Raw genomic sequence first — 17,410 nt, 5'->3', positions numbered from 1 at the left:
TGTTTAAGTGCGCTTCTAAATAATTTCCTGCGAGTCACATGTGAAGCATGTATTATATGTAATTATTAAATGGGAACAATTTCACAATTCCTATTTGGACAAAGAGAAATTTTGAAAAGAAACTAGGATGTTTTATTTTTTAAATGTCGGTGTTTTGATGATTTAGTAAATTTACTAACATATTTTTTATAAATTCTGAAATTTATGACAAATGTATATGTTTATAAGTATGTGGGTGAACGTTTGCAATTACTTGGACTGATACGAATAGACGTAGTGAGCAATCGGATGCTGGTCCTGTAGCTGTTGGTTTCCCACCCTTGAAGGTTCGCCATGTGATGTGGAACATATGGATTGGTCAACGGCGACGGTCACAGGGCTCGCGATGGCCGTTATGGATTGTGTGCCTGCTGCAGCAGCCGCCTTTTCTTGAGCCTCCTTCTCGCAAATGGCTCGTAGTTCAAATTCACTTAAAAGCTGAGACACTCGACTTTTAAGTTCAGCTGCTAGTTTTGGAGGTAGGCTTTTAACTGAAGCTGCAGCGGATTCGAAGAACAAATCAAAGCTGTCCTTTTGTGGCGGTCGGGGCATATAATAGTAATCTCCCATTTCTCTCACGTGTTCTCGCTCCCTCTTAACAGAATGAGACAATTTACTTGTATTGGGATCAATTATATTATCAAATGTCGATACTTGTGAAGAGCGTTTTTCAATCTTCGTACGTTTCAACGGTGACTTTTTCAATGTAACGGGTTCCGCTTCTTTGAATGTAGCAAACTTAGCTGGTTCCACTTTAATAGTCGTGTATTCAATATGATCATCATCAAGCATCATTTCGTCCTCACTGCAGAAGAAGAGATCAATGATGTCTACTTTGATACACTTTTGAAAGAATACTTACAAGTCGTGGTCAATATCATTTTCCAAGTAACCATTAGTATGGGCTTCAATTAAATCGGCTTCAGGTTCATTAAAAGAGTTCATATTTTCAAATCCTTGAAGACGCATATGCTTCAAAGTTTTCTGATGTCTCTCCAAATGTGTCCTTTTACAAACTAGATCTCTGCGGCATACGGTGCAATATCCCACAGAGCTATCTCTTTCGGTTGGCCTTAGCCACGGAAAGTCTTGACCCCATTTAAGGCAAAATTTCTGTCGTCGTTGCTGGGGATCCTCGTATGGTCGCACTCGAGGTTTAGCAGGTGTCTTTTGGACTTTCTTCTCTACATTTTCGCTGAAATTTGGTATAAAATTATATTATAGGTATATTATATAAAGCATTTAATAACATGAAAGTTTTTCATTCGCAAAGCAACCCACAGAACTAGACATCATCCTTGAAATGGCGAAAGTAATTGCCTATGCTGATGATTATCCCGATTAAGGGCGATTTCTTTTTACGTTATAAGAATTTATGCAAAGTGATCTTGTTAAATTTTTGCAATAGTGCTATTCAAAAGTTCTAGGATATACCGAGCTAGAAACGCCGTGAGTGTACATACACTTGTTCTGACAAAGTGAGTGCCAGAATAGGCCCGTCCCTGCATGCAAAAAATATCACAGAAATGTTTCCTGCTCGGGAATCGAAGCCGGACGTTCAGACAATGATCCGAGCACGCCTACCCCTGCTTCACCAAGTCATAAAATCCTGAATTTATGCAAAGTGATCTTGTTAAATTTTTGCAATAGTGCTATTCAAAAGTTCTAGGATATACCGAACTAGAAACGCCGTGAGTGTACATACACTTGTTCTGACAAAGTGAGTGCCAGAATAGGCCCGTCCCTGCATGCAAAAAATATCACAGAAATGTTTCCTGCTCGGGAATCGAACCCGGACGTTCAGACAACGATCCGAGCACGCCTACCCCTGCTTCACCACGTCATAAAATCCTGAAATTTTAATTTTGTTCAATGCTTGAATATATGTAAACAATCGCTTCTTTATCCGATGAAAGTCACAAAAAATGTCTGCAAACGCGATAACAGGAGATAATTGTAATAATGCAAAGAAATGGTTTACATAACGATAACAGGAGGCAGAAAAAGGAATTTTGTTATTGTAACGTATAAACTGGTGCATTTTTTGATTAGTTCCGATTCGCGGAAGTGATGTTTTTGGGCAATGAGCAACTCACTTCTAAATGCATCATGGGTACAAAGCGTATCGAATTTGACAATTGAGTGGCTGAGGTCATCTTCAAACTTGCACCGCTTCGAATGATAATTTACGATTACGTTAAATTTAAGTAATTCTGTATAGTTTTAGATAAAAAAAAATCCGACATATTTGTATGAAAAATATTTATTGGACTTAATAATTTACTTGTATTTAATAAAACTGATGCGGAACACAAATTAAATAAATAAACAAGGAAAGGAGACTATATCACATTTCTCATTCCGTTGGTAACAACTTTAAGCATTCGTCGTAGACCCTATTCATGATCAACTTAAAATTCTAAGTCGAGGAGGAGGAGGAAGTAAGATATTTTTTTTAGAAAAAATGGATTCTTTAACCAGTGCCAAAACATTTTCAATACAATGATATCCACCGATATTCGAAATTTCCACGGTATTGTTTCAAATTTGGTATTCAAGACACGCAATAAATAGCAAACCTTGTAATAGAAAATTGTCTATATAGATTCCAGTTTTGGTAAAATTTGCAAATTCTAGCATTTGTATCAGTGTATCACTCGCACAAAGGGTCAACATTTTGAATAATCACAAAGACTGTCTTTAAGTTTTATAAGTTCATTCCTTTGGTGCCTCCTTCATAAAATTTCAACAATTTGAATAATCTAACGCAAAATATATTTTAATAAACGGAAATATGCTGAAATTATTATCTGTTTTTATATGTTAATTAATAACATATTACAGCAAAGGACAATCCTTGTGTCCGGTTTTTGTATGACGATTCGAATGTAAACACATCAATTAAACCTCAACGAAATTTTACACAAATATAGTTTCCAACATCCTTTAAGAGGTTAACCTCCTTTAAGAGGATTTGTATGCATGCAATGGAATCGACAGTTTAAATTCATTTTGTTTATTAAATCCGGTAAAATGTATAAGTGTTGGCTGTGGACAACATTGGGCCACAATGGGCTAGTCATTCTCACATGTAGAACAGAAAACTACGTTAACCCATATATATTCCTAAGGAATTGACTCTATGCAAGTAACATATTTTAAATACGATTTTAAATCTCAAAAGGTCCTAGACACAATTTCAAACTAAACTGGAAGCAAATTGACAAAAATTGTTTTAAGATATAAACATATTTTTATGAAACTACCACATTGAATCCTTATGCAAAGGCTCCTATAATAAATTCCATATCACAGGGAATAGAGGTATATTTTCTAATACCACCAAACTTACCATTTTATAAAGACTTCCTCTATGTGGGCATCAGGCGTCGAAGTGTACGCATCATTTTCCCCATCACAATTCATAGTTGAAAAATTGTTTGCACTTCAATAAGGGCACAAAAAAACTCGTACGATAAAATGTGTATAGAGTACGCTAAAAAATTGTGGTACGGCCAAATTGTAATTGTGCTAACACTTTAGAACGGGAATAAAAAATAACAACACTGTGGCGCGCTAGTACCCAAAGAAATTGTGAATGTTGGTAAAATATATTTTAGATGTCCAAACAACCAAAAAACGGTAATAATATATTTTACAATTGGTTGGAAAGTTACAAAATGGAGCACTTTTTCCCTTACAGCTGATGTGAACGTCGGTCAATTGTGTTGTGTGTTTGTGTGTCGTACTTGATTGCAATCGAAGGAAAAAATGTTCCCAAGCTAAGTTGCCACATTTAATGATGTAAATGTAATTGTGATTTTTTATATACATCTTGCCGTTATGGAGGAAGGAATATTGAGGCAAAGATACTAAAGAATTCATATTAGTAATTAACTGTAAAATAATTGAAAAAAAAAACTAACTTTTAAATTCCTAGACACGATGAATTCCGCTAATATATGCGTAAAATTGTGAGTATGGCATCACTGACAATTTATCGACAACAAAGTGGCGTCGTGAGGCATTATCAGGACTGCTGAAGGAAATTCAATAGATTCGGAAATGTAAGTCAGCTTTATTAAATGTTTTGACGTATTTTTCAATGCAAACTTTGTTGTAAATAAGGGATGTTATTAAGGACGTTCCGTCAGACAGTGATGCAGCTATTAGGAACAAAACAAATGGCACAGTGGGTGATGCAGTATGTGAGAACACTCCATCCAAAAACATGCCTAATGATGGATCGATGATCGTGGAATCTTTGAACGGTTCTACGCTAGAGGAAAATATGAGTTTTGGCAATGACGTAGAAAACAACACACATGATGATTCTTTCGGAAATGATAACTGTCAAACAGAGCACTCGGAAACGGTAAGGACAACAGAGTTTGTTGTCGTTCCAACTACGTCAATAGCTCCTGAAAAGTTTTTTACAAATGCTGATGCTGACACTGACACTGGTATTAAAGATGAATTGACTGAGCCCATAACAGACGCTATTCCTACGGGCGAAGCTTGTGAAAATGATCCCATGGATCTTTTGGTTCTAAATAATCGTAGTAACAGCTTAAAATCAAACGAAGAGGAAGAGGGTGATAATGAGGATGCCTTTGACGATTACAGCTCGATCGGTTCAACGTCCACACATGGCACTCTTAATTCAACGAATATCTCGGAATGGTGTAAAGAATTCCCTTGGCTATTGTATGAAGAAAGTGATGAATCTTTCGGCTATTGCCTTTACTGCGATGTTCGATTAAGTGTGCGCTCGGCATGCTATATCAAGCAACATAATATGTCCCTATATCATAAGGAAAGGAGCGACAATTACTTATCCTTTAAAGAGGAGGAAGAAAGGAATCGTTTCGGGTAAGATTTCGGAATGTTATATGTATATTTTGGCTTGGTCCTAGTTTAGATAACATTAAACGCTCTTGTTAGTTATCTCTAAAAATATGCACGTTTCAAATGTATATTTCAGGGGTTGTTGGAAGGGTAAGAGTAATCTTTGAAAAATATGGTATTTCCCATATGTCACCACCTCAATGCTCTATCCCATAATTAATGCACCATTGGAAAGGGAGCATTATAAAAAGTATGTTTTTCTGCCCTTTTAGAAAATTGCTGGGCTCTCAAAAAGTATGCTAGTAGCGTTTGGTTCCAGGTATTCTAGGTTAATTGTGCCAGGATGTTAGATTCGGGGGTTGTTGGAAGGGCAAGAGTAATCTTTGCAAAATATGGTATGTCCCATATGTCACCATCTCAATGTTCTATCCCATAATCAACGCACCATTGGAAAGTGAGCATTATAAAAATTATGTTTTTCTGCTCTTTTAGAAATTTACTGGGCTTTCAAAAAGTATGCTAGTAACGTTTGGTTCCAGGTATCCTAGGTCCATTGTGCCAGGATGTTAGATTCGGGGGTTTTTCTACCTTTTTTTCGGTTGCCAATAAAAATCACCTAATTTCGATCACGAAATTTCACTAATAATACGAAACAAAAGTCAACACAATAACTATCGGTAGATTTTAAGACAGCTTTATTTCCATCGCTAATACCTCGTAGAATATTTCGTTAATTATCCCCATTGATTTTTTTGTTATCAATAATTGTCGTTAAATAGTTAGAAAGTGTCAATACATTAAACTATTTAATTATTTTTTAAGAACGCCGTTGTTTGAAATAAAACAGGAGATTGGAACCGACAGCTACGTAGCTGCCTTGAAATTGAAACGCAAAACCCAAGCTGAAGCACTGAACAATTTCAATTGGCGACGTTGGCTGGAAGAATATCCATGGCTGGAGCGTGACAGCGCAACAGGCACCATTGGCATCTGTAAGTACTGCAATGTTCGCATTAATGTTGAATTTTCCTATCTACGAACGCGACATCAGGAAACATCAAAACACAAGGAGTTCGAGAAGGAATACAACAGTTCGGGCCAGAGAGATGGTTCTTTGAATAAATCCGACGACTTTCAAAACAACACCAAAAGGTAAGAAATTCTAAATTATTATTTATATAGTATCCATCCAGCAGTGGTTAATAATTTTGATTGGCCAAGGACTTTCACCTTAGCCGTTTATGTAGAAATTGATGTTACCTATTGAAATTGGTAAAGGTAAACATCTTAGAGTATACTACCGATAACTGCATTTTTTAGGTTGTTGTTTGTTAATATAAGATATTGGCCGTGATTACATTGAATTGTATGTAAATTAAAATATATCACGCTCAATTTAAATTATTTTATTTCATACTTGGTAACGCATAAACAGTATGCATCCGAAAAATATAATTTAACGTATGGACAAAAATTAAACTATCAAAGGAAACATCAATTATAAAGATTATACAAAATTGCTACCATTTAATTACAGAACAGCCTATTGTTGAAGATAAACCCGGGCTGATCTGTAGCAAATGTAATATAGGTGTGTGAAACATCACCAGAAGTTGATTCCAAAGACGAGTACTCTGACAAAAAATAATCTCTCTCAAATAAGAGAGTATATAAAAAAGCCTAGACCCGCAAAAAAAAAAGAAAAAACAAAATAACCTTTTAATACATTTTTTAATAATATATACTTCTGTTTACATACTTTTTTATTGCATATAGTAATACACATAAAATGTACATATTCATTTTTAGCAACGAAGACAATGATTTTCGCTGTAAGTCTGCTCAAGACGAATTCGCTGTACTGCGCTGTAAAATATGCGATATAACAGTGGCGAAAAATAATTTTAAGCGACATCTACGTACAAATCTGCATCTTAAGCGCGAATCGGAATATGTTAAAAGTAATAAGGCAAGGAAATCGAAAAAGTAAGTACTAAACACATAGATAAAAAAAGATATGGACGAAGAAATGTATGTTCAAATAGAGTTGGGGCGACGGAGCTGCTAATTGTTTAATGTCAATGAAAGTACATCTTTGAACAGAAAAATGAACTACAATTTTACTTGTTACTTGAAACCGTCTTCGAATAATTCTGAGTTTCTTGTGTTTGAGTTCCTTGTCCACGGTGTTTTGAGTTTTTCTTTGTCTATGCTACATATTTAACATTTTCTCTGCATTAACACATAAATATATATATATAACAGATCAATGTATTTTACAGAACCAATTCAACTGATAATGAAAGTCAGGAGGTTTCTTCCAAAACATCACACGAATGGCATCTGTATACAAAACAACATCCGTGGCTGATTGCGGATCCGTCTGATAAAACACAGGCCTACTGTAAATACTGTGAAAAGCGGCTAATATATGGTAACTCAGCAGCGAAACGCGCTACACATGAGAACAGTGTTTTTCATAAAAATCAAGAAAAAAATATTAAAGGCCAATTGAATGAGAGCAGAGGAGGAGAGAAGTCGAATATCGTCGAAAATAGTGAAGAGGATCAAAACAATGGAGATGAGTCAGATGAAGAAGGAAATACAGAAGCCGAAGATGGAAATGACCCTCAGGAGGAGAATGACGAAGCGAGTGAAGAATCGGAAGATGAAGAGAATGATGATAACGATAAAAACCATGAAGATGATGAGGAGGACGAAGAAAATGAAGAGGCGGAAACTGACGAAGCCCACGACCAAGAGGAGGACAATAAAGCAGATGAATCAAGGTAAGCTAAAAACTGACTAATTTTTTCTTTTTAATTTTTGGTTGTATTAACCAAGATGTATGTGTTTTTGCTCCATAATTGCGAGCAATACTTCGTAATGAGAATATTTCCAAAGTAGGAATTTTCAAACTCTCAGTAATTTAACTGTCAAAAATGCTCTCTTCACGCGCTCTTTCTTTCTGGATTTTGGGTTAACGAACAATATTTTGTAATCATTTGTACAAAATATTGGGTTATCGTACACACCTATTAGCATACGCCAACAAAAATAATTACCATTAATTTTAATTACATTCGGAATATTTCAATAAATAGATTTGTCTTCCATGGAAACAAAACATATTGATGAACTCTTTAGGAATTATATGAGGATGAAATTTGTAACGCTTCAAATGGGTTTTAGAAGGTCGTTGACATTAGTAAGAAAGCGTCTGTATAACGATGTTGAATAGGATTAAATGAACGAAAATGCGTTACACTCAATGACAGTTTTCTCCTCTATTTACTATAAATATTCACTTATTTATAATTTCTTAAGTAATTCTTAAAAAACATTTTTATTACACTTCACATAATTCTTCATTATAATATTTCATATACTTCTTAGAACCTAGTTGAATGAGCAAATCCAAAACATCTTATTAAAGTTGTAGGTTTTCAACAATTGACTACGTTACAAAAAAATGAACATTTCGATAGCTACTGAAGTCACCTAATGTAATATCTCCTTCGAACGTCTTAAACAAAATGCAGAATGGATTTTAGCATGGATGGATCTCAGCATAATAAGTCTTAATTAAAATGGAATATACATATTTGTACCAAAAATCTTGCGTAGCGTAGATCAATTTTACCCAGATTAATATGATACATAAAATATAATTAATTATCGAGCTGCACGGCCATTGAACCTTGAGAGACAAAATCCACGTTATTGTTAATGCAACATTCATCTCTGGATGTAGGTTCTTATAACCTCCAAATATCATAGCTTTTGCAACGAACGTACAAGATGAAACCCGACGGAATAAATTAATACGACTTTCAAAGGCCAAGAGAGATTTAGCCTAACCACTAATATCATCACCAAACTTATGGAGTGTTGATGTAATGTAATAGTTCAAGTTATTTACATATAGTATGAATATAGAAGATAGTCCCTAATACTGAACCCTAAGGTATGCCGTTTTAAAGCGAGTTTGATTCAGATTCACGCAAACAAGTAGTCGATGAAAAATCAAAATTATTTCCATCCAATATTACTGAGAAAACTGATGTATGAGTTTAATATTTATATATTAGTTTAACGTCCCCATAGTCTTGCACAATGTTTTATTTATTAATTACATTTATGTAATACAATGCCTGCAATACCAAATATTACAATGGTTACATAAAACCTTAGTTTCATAATATTACAAATATTTTTCAACTATTAAAGTAAGAGCAAAATATATGCGGCCTAGCTTATTCTTAAATTCAGTATTAGGCAGAACATTCCAAACGCGTGCAACCCGAACTAAAAACAACATCGATCTCTACGAACCCCTAAATATCCTAGCCATAATCAGCTGCTTTTTAACATACATGTTAAAGGAAATCAGTAATATATGTATCTAATATTATGTATATGTATGTATATCTGTGTAGGAAACGTATTTTTCGCAATGATTCCGAGTGGTACAAGCAGTATCCCTGGTGTAAGAAGTATAAACCGGACCCCTTGAAATACTGCTTCTGCAGCTTTTGCAAGATTGTTATTAGTAAAAGGTGCAATCGTATGAAACACAGCCAGACGGGACGCCATGTAGCGGCAGAGGCAGAATATTTAAGGAAGCACCGTCAAAAGTAATCAACAGTCCAACACCTTCAACAAACATTTTAAATGCAAATCAATATTTTTTTATTTTAGGAAAAATCTGTACTTGTTAAAAAAGCCTAACGAGACTTTCGAATGGGCCGTGGATATCAAATCACAGCCAAGTTTGTACTATTGCAAGTATTGCCGCGTTCGTATTTCGAGGCGTTACAGCAAGAAACAACATTCGATTAGTAAAATCCATCAAATAAATGAAAATTTATTCAAAACTAGTAGGTAAGTGTAGGTGGGATATTGCAGAGTCCCCTCTGATTTATTATGTTTTATACTCTATCCACTTAGAAGAAAGCCGGTCAAACAGGAGAATAATATTGTAACACAGCAAACGAGCCTGAAACGGCAAGAAACGCCGCCATTGTCAAAAGTGGAAAAGGTACCGTCGTTAATAACTCTCATCAAGCAATGGCAAAAGAAGTTTCTGTGGTTGTCGTACAAACGTTCGGAGAGCCGTTCTAACTATGCATTTTGTAAAATTTGCGAGCAATCGGTTTACGTGCGCACCATAAAGAGTGTAATAAAACATCAGCGATCCGGCAAACACATTCGCACTACCAATCAGCTTCGACGGCAGAAACTACAGCAACAACGCGAGGAACAGGATGAAGCGAACCACAAAATCATAGCGGATGTAGGAAAGCGGGAGATTAAAACAACCAAAGCCAAGGATACATCACCAATATCAAATGCTGGTGATAAAACTCCTGAAGTGAAGAAGTCTCAAAGTGAAATTGCTGTTTCGAATATAATTGATGAAATGCAAAAACGATACTCATGGTTAAAAAGATCTTCGAAACCCAACTGTGGGCACTGCCCCTATTGCAATGAAAACGTCTACCTTAAGCCAATGTTTTTAAAAAATCACAGTAATTCAAGAAATCATCGTCAATCTGTCGTAAAATACCGTATAAATGTCGCTAAAGGAGAAAAACGACGGCATAGCGAATCGAACGCCACCTCTGAAGATGTTGATGATGGTGATGATGTCATTTTGATTGAAGACAACGCAGAAGAAATTTTAATATCTGAACAAGATGATAACTGGACGGTTAAGTATGTTTACTTTTTCTTAGTTTCTCTCTTATTTCAAGTGCAGTCTTATGAAAGATTCAAAAATCAATCCTCTAAGTGCCATACTCTGGCGAACTTTCCTCCGTTTGTTTAATTTTTTCTTTGCAATTAAAACCCAGTTATAATGCAATTCATTCATAATTACAAAGTGTAAATAAAATTGCATTATGCAAATGCAATGGTCACATGAATTCATAAAACATTTCACCATAATCGGGAGTTTCAATATTTTTAAAATTTCTTACATAAAGATTATAGAACGATCTCGATCTTGGCTTTGCTTAAAAAATGAGACCGCAAAAATAATGTTAATACTGACACTTCAAGCTCACCGAAAAAAAACAGATTATCGCCACTCATCTAAGTCCAATTAAATCCATCCTGTAGTGGGACGGTAACTTTCAAATACAAAATGTTCATGCAAAAAGTAAATTAAAAAAATTGACAACATTGTCGCTAATTACCGGTAAATTACCGAAATTATAAGCAATTTACAAATTGCTGTTATCGATAATTGTCGTTAACTAAAAGCAGAATCGCACTACTGTTTCACAATTGCTCCAGTTCCAGAACTGCAAGAATGTAAAACTTCTCACTACGATAACCGATGTTTCCTTTATGATATGAAACAAATTCCCAACATACCAGAATGACTTGAGAATAATATTGTTATAAGCTTAAAAACATAAGCCTTAAGCTTGAGAAAATATTGAAGTAAGTACCAATTGAATTCCTGTATTTTGTTGAGGCGTTCAGTCTATAAGAAAATTGAAGTTATATAAACCACAGACTCCTAAATCACTTATTTTTACCATAAGGATTTGGTGGGAAATATTTCCTTTTTTGCCTCACATTGCTATTTATAAAAAACTAAAAATTTTTGGCAAGAATTTTCATAAAAATACAAAACGAATGTCAAATGACGACACATTTGAAAAATATTTGTCAAACTTTGTTAAAAAAATGTTCAAGGCAGCTATTAATACACTCAAGCTGTATTATAGTTTTATATATTGGGCTGCAAAGTTAATAGATTTTTGCAGGTTCTGGAACAGAGCGAGTGTCTTGCACAATCGGAAAGTGCATGCACAACTTATTTCTGGGGGAACATTTTCATTTCCCCTAACTTTTATAAATATTATAAGAATTTTTGTCTTTTTAACTGTTTTTAAGGTCGGAAAATATGGATGAGCACGAAGCATTAGATTTTTTGCTGCAGCGTTCGGGCAAGTCGGCTGAAAATACACCGCCACATGGCCGGCCTTCGAAGAGAGCAAAAAAATGTAGTCCATTCCACCGACTTAATGAAAACAGCGCTTCATTAGTTGCCAGTATCTTGTCTACACCATTAACTTTGGCCTCATGCCTAGGTCCACTGATACAACAACAAATCCAACAAGCAACAAGTTCACAAATTCAACAATCGCCCACGATAGCTCAGCCCTCGACTTCCGCTGTCGGTTTGCCGCAACAGGAAAACTCTTTAGACTTATTTTTCAAAAGTGTCAGTGAAACTATGAAGAATTTTCCCACCGATTTGGCAGCCGAGGGCAAAGTGAAAATAATGCAAATTATTTGTGACTTAGAGTTGAAGGCCTTAAAAAGACAACAGCAATGTACTGCAGATATCATTGCTGCTCCGAATGACAGCAGTTCGAATCTAGCAAATAATTCACCAGCAGCGTTGAATATTTCTGTAAGCGACCAGTCGGAACATTCCGAAGCGATTACAAATAAGACAACATACAACAATTCCCCCGCTCCTTCCCAGCCAATCGATCAGACAGGTACTGAGACCATTTTAACTCCAATAACCGGCGAATCATCAGTAAATGGTCCACATTCGAACCCAAAATCATCTCTGACAAACACCAATGTGGCCTCTAAAACATTAACGAAGGAGTCAAATAAGGACTCCCACACGAATGCCAATCAGCAGCCACCTATTATTGGTCTAATGGATAAAAATGGTCTTCATACCCTGCAATTTAAGAATTCTGCAATTGTTAAGCAAATCACTAAATCGGGTTTAAATCCCACGAACAATACGATGTTATCTACCTCTGCGATTCGCTGCATACCGCTTAAGAATTTGTCACATAGCGCTGGGCCAGAGGCAAATGCAAAGTTCACACGCATTCAAATGCCAATAGCACCATCCACTACTACTTCTGTCCACAGTCCCCAGAGTTCTCCCAACATTAGTGTATCGGAAAGATCTAAAGCAGGAATGGTCAACGTTCGTAGCATTCAAATAGCAAAAAGGCCCAATTTGGTGCAACAAACGACAGCTACCTCAACAGTGACAACCAACAGTCTTTCGAGCAAAAGCCCAAATTGCAACTACACAGTGACAACACAAAATATTCAACGTTTTTCCCAGAATCCGAATGTCTCTATGAATAATCAAATTGCAGTTAATAACTATAACGTTTCGCGACAGAAAACACCACCAACTTCAAGAAGCTACCACAGCTAATTTCCAATGCAAAGAGGAGTACTTTTATATTTTTCATCTAAAATTTAAACATTTTTCTCTAAGAAAAACAGAAATACGAATTATTCTTTAAGATTTTGTTATTATTTATGGACGAAATTACTTTCGTTGTCTTGCAATAGGTTTGGCAGTAGTAGCTATAGTGGTACCTTACACAATGTAAGTTTCGATGAAAAGGCCAAACAAACAGCATTGTTCTTAACAAAACTATATATGATATGTTGTTCTAATGTAACTTTTCATTCATGTTCTTTCGTCAATCCTTATACACTTGTTAAAAGTTACGTAATTAAAATCTAAACTTTCTTTTCTGTAAAATATTCCATTATGTCCGGTTGCGACCAGCACTGTTCGATGTTGTTGTATAAACGTAAATCGTATTTATATATATATATCAGAAAGAAACATTATATAAGATTTATGTTAAGAATGGAACTGACATCATTTTTCAGTATGACTGCTATGTACCAAATGAAATCAGTTCCAATATCATTATTTTTCAAATATATTTACAATATATGAATAAAATCTTTGTCCAATTTTTTTCTTTGAAAAAATTATTTATATATTTAATTTTTATTCTAAACACAGCTTTTTTCTTTAAAGTTTTCAATCATTTTTCCGGCTAAGGGGATCGGCTTTTGGTAAACCCTTACCTCGGGTTAAATTGTTATCATTGTTCTTAGGGTCTATTGCTTCTGACACTATTGGAACCAACTCAAATTCCTTTTCGGTTCCTAAAAGTATTGAAGATTGCATCCCATTATCGGGTCGTTCGTATATGTTTGGTGTTGTGTCAGCAATAGGTATATTTTTGAGATCGTGGTTGGTTGTAAGATTGGATTGTTCAGTCTTTTCACTCTTGCGGCGATACTGCAACTCGTTGGCCTCCAAAGCTTGATCTATGTGGTTTGGTCGCGTACGCAAAGGAAATTCAATTTTCACATCCAAAAAATGGCACAGCTCTTCTATGCCATCTCTTTTGTAGATTGTTTTGGCGTATTTTTTCGAATTGTTTCCAAATACGACTGCAACTTTGAACGCGCCACTGCTACCACCGTTTGCATGTTTTTCAACTCTAGTCGCATGACTTCAGTGTTCTGGAAAAATCAAAGATACAATTTTGAAGTCGTGAACAAGACATATTACGTTGTTTTTATAAAATCAATAAATGTAGTCCCTATGTAGCACAAATGTCTTTAAATATTATAAAATCACATGGAACATTTTATTTCAGTAGAAAGAAGTTCTAAATCAAAACACCAAAGGTAGGGATTAATAGGGATCCTTGATAATATGAAATGGCGTACTACTGTAATTACTATTGACGTTTTCTATAATAAAGAGATATCCCGAATAGTTTGATTTTGTATTAGGAACAACCTAAGTAGAATGTTTGGTACATTTACATGTGTGTGCTTACATAGGCCGACCGTTTAGTAATTCTAAAATGAATATGGTCAGATCTGTGCACATTTGTCAGTTTTCTTAAACAAATTATGTGCATTAAATACAACCTTTCCATACATATGATTTAGGGACATATATCATCATAAAATTGTCATAACCTTAAAGTGTTCTTGATAATTTTTGGTCGAATTATGTACATTGTCTTTATAGCCATCCATGGCTACATTATTGCTGCCTTCAGAAGTTGATTTTATTCTTGCAAATAGTGCTTCTTCCACAGCGTTTCGTTCCTGAATCGTTGTTACGTGTCTCTCCAAAGCACTTTTTTCTCTCGGTTGGGGTCCACGTGAGCATTTTTTATCTTTAACGGCAGGATCGCGCACATTGCCCGGCATGGTGAAATATATGAACGCATTAGATGGTCTGTCGTACTTTTTTGGCATTTTCATATGCAAAGCATGCCGAAGGATCAAGCTGATGTCTACATTTTGGGGATATCGCATCAAATAGGTAAGACACGTTGTATAGTCGCTCAGTAACACTGCAATAGTAAAGACGAAAGCGTTTATCATCTATTTTTAAACGTAATATATATTTTCGTACGTTTATCACGTATCCTTATTAGCATCGCAACAAGTACGTAGTTTGGTAAATCAAAATGGTCGCTGTCGGCAAAAATGGCATCCCACAGGACAAGGAGATCTAACAAAGCAAATTCTCGTCCAAACAACAGTCTCAACCAACGTCTAAAGATAGTTGAAATATACGTAATTAAGTTTAACGTATTTACCATAGTTATATTACATTCCAAAAATATGTAGCGGAATATCCAACTTTATTAAATAATTGTGCAGGTGCAAATCTTCTTTGGCTAAGATTTTATCTCTAATAAAGTTTAGTTGCGTTATTACTTCCACCTCTGAGGCATATGCTGGTACTTTCTGTAAAAAAGAGGATAGTATTTTTAATGAACTTAAATATAGTCATAGTAAAATGAATTCTTTCCCAGAACTTTAACACTACTACATTTAACCTACATCTGGATCTGAGAGAGCCACACTGTTGCCACTTGTAGACACCATGGAGCCGCGAACACGATAATAGGATTCTATAGATGCCATAACACGAGAAAATATAAAACTAGAAAATGAAATAAATCAATAGAATCCCAATTCAAATAGTTCATACTGCACATTACTATGAATCAGCTTCTAAATATAAAGGATTCATTACTTCCAGCAGTGTGTCACTGAAATAGAGAAGATCTTTTAATAAGAGATACGTTCTAATAAAATCGACTTAAATACCCACTCTATATCGGAATAATTAGCAATTTCTTTAAAATGTAAAAAACTCTGGTGGTCTCCGTACATAACGAATAAAATTGGTGCTAGAATTTCGTGCATTCCTTGCCGATAAGACATGTATGGATGATCCCGGGCGTAGTAAAAAAGTATATTGATCTTTTCAAACAAAAATGTTTAATTAGTAGTATGTGTAGCTTTATCCCAATAAAAATACAGACTACTCAACTCGTAATACTTTTGAGTATTTTATATTTCTGTAACTATTGGAACTGCTCCGAACCATGATACAATAAAAAGGTATTGTTTTTTGGTTATATCTTTGTAGTTCTTACGAATATCGCATACCTTCTTATTGAACCAAGGAAGGCATTTTTCTATATCTGCGATTTGGAACACTTGTTTACCATAATATTTTGAATTGCCGGTTTCCGAAAAAAATCTACGCCAGGAAATGTCCTTACCACATCCTGTCGTATTGTAGCAAACAGTTCTTGGTCACTGAAGTATTGGTTCCAAACACTCTACAAAAATTAATATTGCAATATTTTTTTCATAAAGTATTGTTTTGAAGTTAACAGCATTTCTTGGTTGCCAACAAATATGAATCCATTTTAGTCACTAACCTTTGATGATTGTGACAGTGGATCGTCGTCCACTTGCATTAAATTTGCTCCTGTTTGGTGGGGATTTTTGGCAAACTCCTTTCCTAACTTTTCATAGCTATACAGAATAGTCATCAGTTAATACTTCAGAAATTGACTACAATGTAATATTACCTTTGCCTCTGTTTTTTCTTTTCAAGTGCCCATGACAAATGATCCTCACTCAAAACTCTCAAGAGAATTGACCAGAAAACGCTACGAAATTTTGAATATTGCAATGCACCGTCAAACGCCTGCTCGCGAATGTACTCTGGATTTGTACTTAAGCTTTTTAAGAGGCCACTCCATTCATTCCTTAAAGAAATTTATACAATAACAAATAAGTTAGCACGGTCTTAAACGCGCATCATATCTTTATTAAATTCCGATTAAAATATAAAATACAAACATTTTTAAAACAATGAATACTCAGAGAACTTTGGCGAATATCTTAGACCGATAAGATCCGTGAGTACCATTCCCTTCTGTTCAAAACAAAAGAAATACAGTTTTAGATAAGGGACTCAACTCGCTGCATACCGCTTAAGAATTTGTCACATAGCGCTGGGCCAGAGGCAAATGCAAAGTTCACACGCATTCAAATGCCAATAGCACCATCCACTACTACTTCTGTCCACAGTCCCCAGAGTTCTCCCAACATTAGTGTATCGGAAAGATCTAAAGCAGGAATGGTCAACGTTCGTAGCATTCAAATAGCAAAAAGGCCCAATTTGGTGCAACAAACGACAGCTACCTCAACAGTGACAACCAACAGTCTTTCGAGCAAAAGCCCAAATTGCAACTACACAGTGACAACACAAAATATTAAACGTTTTTCCCAGAATCCGAATGTCTCTATGAATAATCAAATTGCAGTTAATAACTATAACGTTTCGCGACAGAAAACACCACCAACTTCAAGAAGCTACCAC

At 35.3% G+C, this 17,410-nt stretch overlaps 3 protein-coding genes and 1 long non-coding RNA gene across 6 annotated transcripts; 1 reads left to right on the top strand and 3 right to left on the bottom strand.

Annotated features, from left to right (window-relative positions):
* Window positions 1-130: 130 nt before the first annotated feature.
* Window positions 131-3,787, bottom strand: LOC101893122 (protein suppressor of variegation 3-7). The gene is made up of 3 exons (XM_005176050.4): window positions 3,392-3,787; window positions 902-1,234; window positions 131-844 (listed from the first exon to the last, which is right to left on the bottom strand). The coding sequence occupies exons 1-3, from the start codon at window positions 3,463-3,465 to the stop codon at window positions 250-252; spliced, it is 1,002 nt and encodes a 333-aa protein (XP_005176107.2). The 5' UTR covers window positions 3,466-3,787; the 3' UTR covers window positions 131-249.
* Window positions 3,788-3,867: 80 nt separating this feature from the next.
* Window positions 3,868-13,206, top strand: LOC101893294 (protein suppressor of variegation 3-7). 3 transcript variants are annotated; one of them, XM_005176052.4, is made up of 9 exons: window positions 3,868-4,106; window positions 4,168-4,911; window positions 5,710-6,039; window positions 6,697-6,873; window positions 7,170-7,676; window positions 9,327-9,524; window positions 9,589-9,771; window positions 9,841-10,605; window positions 11,797-13,206. In XM_005176052.4, coding segments are annotated over exons 1-9 (4,212 nt in total). In that variant the 5' UTR covers window positions 3,868-4,104; the 3' UTR covers window positions 13,103-13,206. The 3 variants fall into 3 exon arrangements, with proteins under 3 accessions (XP_005176109.1, XP_019894623.1, XP_005176108.1); XM_005176051.4 differs by having other exon boundaries at window positions 3,869-4,106; window positions 9,838-10,605; XM_020039064.2 differs by lacking the exon at window positions 9,327-9,524 and having other exon boundaries at window positions 9,838-10,605.
* On the bottom strand, window positions 6,048-11,498 carry LOC131803720 (uncharacterized). The gene is made up of 3 exons (XR_009342748.1): window positions 11,436-11,498; window positions 11,269-11,380; window positions 6,048-6,147 (listed from the first exon to the last, which is right to left on the bottom strand). It is a non-coding gene; the product is annotated as an uncharacterized LOC131803720 (long non-coding RNA).
* A 453-nt stretch (window positions 13,207-13,659) lies between the features above and the next one.
* LOC131803719 (TBC1 domain family member 5-like) lies at window positions 13,660-17,272 on the bottom strand. The gene is given in 12 exon segments (XM_059125296.1): window positions 13,660-14,103; window positions 14,106-14,220; window positions 14,728-15,071; window positions 15,134-15,276; window positions 15,335-15,471; window positions 15,568-15,670; window positions 15,729-15,779; window positions 15,842-15,993; window positions 16,242-16,358; window positions 16,461-16,557; window positions 16,614-16,793; window positions 16,888-17,272. Coding segments are annotated over 12 exon segments (1,815 nt in total). The 5' UTR covers window positions 16,890-17,272; the 3' UTR covers window positions 13,660-13,729.
* Window positions 17,273-17,410: the final 138 nt, after the last annotated feature.

Source organism: Musca domestica, unplaced genomic scaffold (genome assembly GCF_030504385.1).
Source record: "Musca domestica strain aabys unplaced genomic scaffold, Musca_domestica.polishedcontigs.V.1.1 33, whole genome shotgun sequence".
NCBI classification, from domain to species: Eukaryota; Metazoa; Arthropoda; class Insecta; order Diptera; family Muscidae; genus Musca; species Musca domestica.
The sequence above is the reverse complement of the archived record's forward strand: the minus strand, read 5'-3'. Positions and strand labels throughout refer to the sequence as shown.